The 9,311-nt window shown below is 39.9% G+C and overlaps 1 protein-coding gene across 1 annotated transcript in view; it reads left to right on the forward strand.

The window, feature by feature from the left end:
• The window catches only part of CUBN (cubilin (intrinsic factor-cobalamin receptor)), a 259,342-nt gene that overhangs the window by 152,298 nt on the left and 97,733 nt on the right, over positions 1-9,311 (forward strand). Inside the window, exons 33-36 of the mRNA XM_012660902.1 lie at positions 908-1,021; positions 2,948-3,058; positions 4,358-4,486; positions 5,279-5,411. Of these exons, the coding sequence (XP_012516356.1) occupies positions 908-1,021; positions 2,948-3,058; positions 4,358-4,486; positions 5,279-5,411 (487 nt within the window). The remainder of the gene's footprint in view (positions 1-907; positions 1,022-2,947; positions 3,059-4,357; positions 4,487-5,278; positions 5,412-9,311) is intronic.

Consider the following 9,311-nt stretch of genomic DNA (forward strand, 5'->3'; position numbering starts at 1 on the left):
TTTTTTACATGAAATTATTCACTTCTGAGATGCTTCATAGTAAGAAGTCCCCACTAACTCTTATTAGCAGGGACTATTATTATTATTATGTAACAGCTTCCTGAAACTCACCTACCCTTGCCCCATCTTCCTTCAAAATCACCTGCAAAAGCCACACTCTGATTAAGCTATCTAGTGCTCCAATGTCTGTTAGAGAATAAAGTCCAAGCTCCTTCAGATGTTAACCAAGGGCCCCAGAACTTGCCCTCACCTTTTTCCAGCGTCACCCCAACACTATTGGGCACCCTGCACTCCAACCGAGTCTGTGTAGATGTAGCCCTTATCCTCCTCTGTGTCTTTGCTCAGGCTGCCCCTCCCTGGACTGCCCTTCTTCCCTCTGGCTGCCTGCTCTGTGGGCCTCCTCTTACGCCTTCCAGCGGCGGGGGCGGCGGTGACAGACTCTGCCTCTTCTGGACTCCCACAGAGCTTTGCACGTCTTGATAATACGCAGTCATCCTTATGAAGTCTTGTTCAATTGAGTGTTTTCCTCAAAAAAGAGGTCGTTGATAAACAGATTAGCCCTATACCTATAATTTACGAGTGGGCAGAGTAAGTGAATCAGTGCCAAAGTTTTGTTTGAATGATTCAGGCAATTCATAGCGATTTCATCTGCTTTTCTTTGCCACTTTCCTACTTCCTGTAATTGAAGAACACTGTCATAAATGTAAAATGTGTTCCCATTTTCTCATGGTTTATGTGCAGCTTCCTTGGCAGAAAACTTCCCTCGCACGCATTGTAGAAATAAGAAAAAAAAATAATTTTCTTTATTTTATGAAAAATGAATATGTTTTCATTCATCAGATAATTGCTTGGCACAGTCAGTAGAAACCTAAAGTTCATGACATGCGTGTGTTTGTGTGTTCCGCAGCCTGCGGAGGCCACATCCTCACCAGCTCTTCTGATACCATTTCCTCTCCATTGTTCCCTGCCAAGTACCCACACAATCAGAACTGCAGCTGGATAATTGAAGCTCAGCCTCCATGTAAGTAACAAAGATAAAAGGAACCCAGTACAGATGGTGTCTGTGGGAAAGTTAGTGTATGAGTGATGTTCTTATCTCCTCAGCGGTGACAGTCGGTGGCCTTCCTTGGCTACTTTTGCAAGTCCCGATTCCCAACAAGCATTTCCCAATCCGGTAGGGAAGTAATTTTTACAGTTGCTTCTTAATTTAAAATAATTTTTTTTTTTTCAGTTTCAAGGCCTAGCAAAGGATTAAAAAGAAAAACCAACACGACACACCTATAACCTTACTGTATTGACAGTCATGTGACATTAGGGGTAGGCAAAACTAATAGATAAATAAATCATTTTTGGCATGTATGCCTTGAGTGCAGAAGATGCTCAAGATAGTTGCTGAATGAATACATGAATACTAAGAACCATAGACTGGAGAAATAATAACTCGCAGTTCGAGAAGGCAATGCCATGACCCTATCAATCAAAGTGGAAATTAATTCTAAAACCTGTTCCCTCCTGCAATGTGTGTATATAGAATATCCCGGCACAGGCCTGGAAGGCACATTTAATAAGCACTTACTTTATTTTCTCTTTGGAATCCTAGAATCTTATTTTTTGACTGGCTGGGGGGTAGCAGCCTGGCTGGGGGGTAAGGATTAGTGTCCACATTTTACAAACAGAGACAATGAGAAAATGACCCCCACAGTTACAACAAAGTGACTGTGAAGAGGGTGATGCTGGGGGCCATTATGAATCCTGTTCAGATGATCCCTGCCCTCTTTTGATGTTATCAGGAACATACGATTTCAGACATTACGTGGGAAAGGCATTATGTTCTTGACTCTGCTCTATAATTAATAACCTGTGTGAAAATAGGCATGTCACTTAAGCTAATTGGGCCACGCGACAAAATAATCTACAAAACGAAGAGTTTGGTTTAAATATTCTCTGGCCCTTCCCCTAGGTATGTTAAGAGTTAAGAAAGTGATAGTATCTTTATCAACATGCATAAGATGTGGGGCCAGTGATGTCATTCTTGGCCAATCGCAGAGGAGCCGCAGGGAAAGTTGCCAACCACGGAAACTGAGCCTTAGATAGAGAAGCCCCCTGCCATGAGCAGAGCAATTTTGTGCCCAAGGATTATTTTCTAATGAGTTGTAAAGCATTTAGATGAAAGCTGTCATTGGTTCAAGAACAGCAACCAGAAAAGATCCTATTCTGAAGATTAGAACAACAAAAGGAAAACGTACCCAGGCACTTGCTGTTCTGCAAGTAATTCAAAGCTTTCTTGATAAATAACTCTGAACCTCCAGGGGGCTAGCTCTCGCCTTAAAATAAAACTGAGTGTGCAAAAATATGAGTGCTAGGGAGAAAAGAATGTCTTATTTACAAGCGTATGTAAGGAATCAGAATTTAAGGAAACTATTCTATTGAGAAAAATGCATATGAGAGGAACACAGCAATGGCTGACATAAAAATGTGGAAAGACTATACATTTTCCAACAAGACATTCCCTATAGTGTCTAGAATGAACCTACCCAAGGGTTGTCTTAGTGACCACTGCCAGCATTTCAGATTCCACAGGCACTTTCAAAAACATCCATTCTGTTGCTTTCTTTTTCTTGTAGAGACCAGGTCTTGATATTTTGCCCAGGCTGGTCTTGAGCTCCTGGCCTCAAGCAATCCTCCTGCCTTGCCCTGCCAAACTGCTGGGATTACAGGTGTGAGCCACAGCATCCAGCCTATTCTGTTATTTTTCAAAGGAAACCCTTAACATAGAAGTTGTCCTCTTCCTTCTCCTTATCCCCTCAATCCCTGTGACACATTCCTTACTTCTCTGCTGGAGAAACTTCACATGAAATTATGGGAGGTAAAATTTCTCTCCCTGTATGTTTTATTTGCCAGTACTTTACTAAATAACCTTCTCTCTTTTTTTTTTTCTTTCTTACAGTCAATCATATTACCCTCTCCTTTACCCACTTTGGACTTGAAGGCAGCACAACCTGTGCACACGACTTTGTAGAAATTCTGGATGGCAACCACGATGACGCGCCCCTCCGAGGTACTGCGGCACTCACTCGCGGCCGTGGCTGCGTTTTATTTATATACCTACATATTTATAGGCGGCTATTCAAGGTTAGAATGTTTCCAATAAATATGAAGAGCAGCCTCAGACGAATAAAGATAATTAGAGGGTGAGAAAGCAGGCTTTAAGGTGGGGCTCAAGGAATTCAGCTTGTTTATGTTCAAGGATGTGAGTAGCTTGTGTGTATTTTTTAAAAAATGTGTCAGTTGCAACTGCTTTAGATAGTAGCGGAATGCAGTCCGTTCCAGCATCAAATAGTATCTGTCAGAGATGTTTTGTTAATATTTAACCATGGTTCTTATATTCCAGTTGAGCTTTTGTCTTCTAGCTTTGTGCTCAGGGGAAGCAAAACATACATACTTACCCACATACATAAACAAACTGCCACTTGGTTTGTTAGACATCCACTAAAATTAAAGAGTGCGCCTATCCAGTTTCTGAAATGTTCTCAAGCAAAATAATCTCAGGTCATTTAAGCTTTCTCCATGAGTTTACTAATTTCTGAGTTTTGTCACACAAACATCTCATCCTGCACTAGAAGACAAACTCCATCAGAGAAGAGACTTTTTTTTGCTTATTGCTTTATTCCTAGTGCCCAGAACGATAGAGGAAATCAATGAATACTCTATGCTCACCTCCCCTTGTATTGACTGAGATCTTTGTCAATGAGCATTTGACCAAGGGCAAGGGTGTATCATTTAACAAAGAGTTATCTAGCACTACCTTGTGCTGAGTACTATTCTAAGTACTTTATAGATAGTAACTCAATCCTCATATCCTTATGATATAGGTTTTATTATTTTCAACATCCCCTTTTTTTAAGTGGAGAAACTGAGGCACGGAGCACTCAAGTAACTTACCTTGGGTCATGTAGCTAGTAAATGGCAGAGCCAGGAGCTGCATGCAGGTAGTTTGGCTCCAGCATCCACATTTTTCTCTTATTGACTCTTAAGTATTAGCGCGTTTATTTGCACAAGTTCCTGCTGTGCTAGAGATCTTTGCTTTAGTTACATTTGGAGCCTGATCGTCTAAGTTTTTCCTCTGGTGTTATTGTTTTTTATCATGTTTATAAATTAACTCTCCTATGCTTGTATTTATAGTTTACTTTGAATTCTTAAGTATTGTCGCAAACACTGACGGTGATTTCAGTGGTTCTGGTAGTGATTTCTTCTGTTGCCCTGGTGTCTTGCAAGTCTCGTAAAGACGTGTTTACTAGAACTGACGGCCTGTGCTGTGTCATCGTTCATTCTCCTTGTCGTTATCTTCATCATTCAGGCCGTTACTGTGGCACCTCCATGCCCCACCCCGTCACGTCCTTCAGCAGTGCCCTGACGCTGAGGTTTGTCTCTGACTCCACAGTGAATTCCGATGGTTTCCACGCTACATACGCTGCGTCATCATCAGGTGAGAAACCTCAGCCAAGGCTCTAGCGGGTTCCCAGGGATGTGGTGGAAATCCTCGGTTTGCTATTTGGGACTCTTTTACCTTCCAAGTCGGGAGCTGGTTTCCTGAGGTCCCCTCTGTGCCTAACCTTACCTTCTTCTCAATTAAGTGAACGTGTTGTACATTTTAACAATAGTGAACTCTACAAGTGGGGAGAATTTGTTGGAAATTTGGCTGTCTTTTTAGCTAAACCCCATGACCTCAGAAGTCCTGGTGTTCTCCTTCATGGCGTGTTTGGTAAGGTGGCCCCACGTGGGGAGGAGGGGAAGGGGGGGCCACCCAGTACTGGGTTTCTTAGCCTGTTTGTTGGCTGCCGGCTCCCTTGTTATTTATTAATAGTTAAAAGCCACAGAACTGTGTGTTTCTGTGCTCTCCTGAGAGGGAAAAACTAGCACACTACCTCCTGTTCTAGGACAGCGTTGAAGATAATCCTGATCAGAAAAACAGGGTGGTTTTGGGACTACAAACAAGTCTCTTATTATTCAAAGTTATAGTTCATGGGGAGAAAAGGCTTTTAGAAAAGACACTGCAGAGATTCCTTCTGATCCACCACAGTGCCTGGCCTTTGGTCTTCAGTTTGCAGAATCTTTCTCTCATTATACATGACATTTCTTTTCTTTTTTTTTTTTTTTGGATGTAAGATGGAAATACTACATCCTTTGACACTAGTAATGACTCTAGTGTTCTTTCTCCTTTATCTTGTGGTGTCTGATTCGATCTTTGTGCTGACACTCGATTTCTCTTTTCTTCCAGCTTGTGGTGGGACCTTCTACATGGCTGAAGGCATCTTCGACAGCCCTGACTACCCAGAAGTTTATCCCCCGAATGTGGAATGTGTCTGGAACATAGTCAGTTCCCCTGGCAACCGGCTCCAGCTGTCTTTCATGTAAATCCTTTCTTATGGTGTATTGTTTCAGTGCTAACGAATCTGCAGGAAGGAAGCGCTGTTACTAATAGGATGGACAACTCGCAGCATATATGTCCAAGCAACTGTTAAAGAGAATACAGTGGGAACTTCAGGAAGTCTTTCCCCAAATTTCCTCTGTTTTACTCATCATTTGGGTTATAAATAACTTTAAGATTCTTGAGAGAATGGTTCTAGAGCCCTAATATTACCAGAGTAGATTCTTGAGCTCTTGGTGAATAAATCTTGGACCGTTTAAGTTCAGAGAACAACAATTTTATCACTTCCTGGAATTAGGCACATTTAGTTTCTTGCAGAGAATCACCTACATTCTTTCTTCCAGCAGAAACCTCCCATCACAATTAAGCCTCTTCACCCTTGTATCTCATCCCCACCCCAGTCCACATTTCCTCCCACTACTGTTAGAAGAATGATTTGGAAAGTTTTTTTTGTTGTTTTTTTTTAACTTCGTAGTTGATCTGTAAAATCACTTTCATGTTTCTTGCTGTCCTATAGCATTTTTGAATGGGGACTATGGATATGGAATTAACAGTAGGATCCCATCATATTCTGGGTGGTCTTAGATTAAATTAAACAGCAGTAATAGTATCTCCTAGAGTAGGTGTAGAAAGCACACATTTTAATCAATCAATAGAGAGGTACATGTGACTTGCCACATGGGTAAAGGATGCTTAACAAATATTGGGTGATGATACATGGCATTTAAATTGCCATTTTGAATTAAAAGTTATTTACTAAACCTTATTACCTATTACTGGGCTGTGGTTGGAATTGCTAATTCTGTTTTGAAGAGAAAATAAGTAGCTAATTGTTGAGAGAGGAGGATTGTTTTGAGGACACTGGTCTATTTATTTAAAAGCCTTTTTCTTCCTCTCAGACACACCAATCTGTGCATCAAGAACCAATTAAAAATATGGGACAACAGTCCTATTTCTGGACCAAGTGAAACATCTCAAGTTGCTTTCTTTAATCCACTAATCCGGCAGCGCCTCTTCAGGGTACAAATGGCATTGTGTTAAGACAAAGACACCCTCAGGGCTCCAGAAAGGCAACAGCAGGTTTAAGCTGCTGCAGGGAAAGGAGGAGGTTTTGGTTTACTCGATGGGAAGAAATCTACATACTATATAATTTTTGTCTGATATAGGCCTGTGCCATGTGCTAAGCATGTAATTGGCACATGCTACTCCTGTGCAAGATGCTTTATTTATAATGATCAATAAAACACCTTCATTGTCCTAATGATAGAGTCCAATGTCCTTCACAGGGCTCACTGGGCCTCATAATTGCCAAATAAGGTAGCTTCCTTTTTGGTCTTTTTTCTTTTTGTCTCTAACACATTCACATTATTGACCACTCTGACGTTCAGTGATTGCCAGGAACTGGGCTAGATCCTGGGAATGTTTAAGAAAGATAAATCTCAGATCTTGACAAATTATTAATAAATCAGCTTCAAGAAGCTATTTCACTGAAACCTAAAAAGATTCATTTTATCTGTAAGGGGTTAATAATAAACTTCTAGGACCACTGTTAAGATTAAAGAAGATGTCAGATTTAAAATGTATAGCACACAACTGGTGTTTAGCCGATGTTCAGTGCATGTTAATTCTCTCAGTCTTGACCATTTCTAAAGTATCTTCTGGGATAGTTCACAGATAAATCCAGAGGGACATTAGGCTCTGCTTCCAGAGGATGGGAGATTACGAACACAGAAAGCAAGTTTCATCCATTTTACGGTTTAATGGACATTAAATCCTCATCATTATATAGAAACTCTTAATGACTCAGCTGTTTCCTTTCTTACCTGTAAGAAGTTAATTTTGATTACTTTGTGTGACTTGCTTGAGTTTTATTTTTAACATGAATTTTGTGGAACATAAGATGCCTCTTCTTATGCAGATGATTAGTGAGAAGGGCAGGCCTGTGAGTTATTTCTGGCCTGGTCTAAACTCTCTCCAGATGAGAGCTTAGCAGCATTTCCCTGGGGTGCGCGAGGAGCATATGAGAAGCATATGAATCACATCAAGTTCTGAATTAGGGTTTGGGTTGTAGACACTGTGGTGAAATTGAGTAGGGAGAAAAACTGGAGAAATTATGCTTGAATCTGCAACAAAAAGAATAAGGGAGAAATCAAAGCTCAAAAGGACTTTTTTTTGTAAAACCTATATTTAAAGGCATTAACAGAAATTGCATTTTATGCTTGCAGAGTGCTTTTAGAAAGTGATTGGTCTTGGTTCAAGAATCAAAATGAGATAATGAGAAACAGCGATCGCACTATTTTTGTTCCACATCCTATTTTTACTAACAGAACTAAGGGTAGATTTGCTTATGAAATACACCAGCCTAAAACAAAGGCTTCCAAGAACAATAAAGCTTTTTAAAAAGTTTAATTTAATTTTTATAAATATTTTCCTACCATCGCTTCTAATGAAATGTCCTTTCTGCCGTCTAGCACTGGATTATACTAGTCTGGTACTTAGAAAAGACCTTCACTTTGTAATCTGGACCATTGCATTGGGCCAAACATTAATGTGCATATTGATCACCGAGGATCTTGCTAAAATTCCCTTTCTGATTCAGTTGGTTGGTGGGGCCTGATTCTTCAGTTCAAACAAGCTCTCAGGTGATGCTAATGGGGCTGGACCCTGCACCGCACTTTTAGTAGAAAGATTTCAGACGGGATTTTTTCCATGTAACTTACCTTCTGAGGAAAATGAGCTGCCTTTCTTATTTTTCTGCTTTCTGAGCAGAACACAATTTTAGCATATTTCACATTGCGGATCATATTACGGGTAAAAAATTGAGCCCGAATTTAAGCACAAAACTTGGCAGCCATCCCAAAGATGAATTCAGAACAATTCCTTGCCAAAAATGATTGTAGATATAAAGAATGTATTACAAAGAATCAGATTGTCAAAGGAGACAGATGTGTGGTTTGCTTTGCCTGATGTGGGTATATCCTGATTTCTTCTGCTTCTCAATTATGGTCATAGCTTGCTGCTAAAACTACATCTAGAATATAGTCCAGACGGTCTATACTGTAGTGACCCACCTGGATGGGATCAGGGGAGCCAATGGCTCTTTGTTCTCCTGGTTAGAGACCAGGCCATAGCCTCCAGGCTGGTTGTCTGTAAGCGTCCTAACCCATTAAGCTGAGACAGAGCCCCAGGGCAGCAATACACTTAGGGTAAAGTGAAATCTTGCAAGACACAACGTTGAGCATTAACTGAAAGATCCACACAATAGAAAAGTACCTTTTCTATTCTCCAGATAGTTTTATTTCTTGCTTTCCTGACAGTGTTTTCTCTATAGTCTTACAAGGTCATTCTTTCTGCTCTTATTTTATACTTCCTCTTCCAGCAAAGTCTCCCTCCAACAACGTATGGAAAAAGAATAGATTGCCCTCACTTCCTCTACTTTTTTTTTTAACCATTGAATTACTTTTTCCTTAAAAATTAATCTTTAAGGGACAGCAAAAGCTCCCATCCATATTTCTTTATCTTGTCATCACAGAAGTTAACTCACATCTGGAATTGGACGTGTATCATTTCCATTCATGTTTTTATGTTTTTATTATACATGTATATACCCATACACACTATATTAAGTACTGCTTTCTGTTTTACATTTGACATAAATGGAATTATACTTATTGATTGGGCTGGAATTACATTGAATTTATAAATTAATTTTGAAAGAATTATCATCTTTTTGATAGTAACTCTTCATAACCTTGAACTTCGGATATCTCTCCATTGATTTAAGTCTTCTTTCATGTCCATCACTAAAACTTCATATTTTTTCCATAAAGTCCTAATAGATCTCTTCTTACATTTATACTTAGGTACCTTATTTTTTGTTGCT

The sequence above is a fragment of the Propithecus coquereli genome, unplaced genomic scaffold (assembly GCF_000956105.1).
Source record: "Propithecus coquereli isolate 6110/MARCELLA unplaced genomic scaffold, Pcoq_1.0 Scaffold69, whole genome shotgun sequence".
Lineage (NCBI taxonomy): Eukaryota > Metazoa > Chordata > Mammalia > Primates > Indriidae > Propithecus > Propithecus coquereli.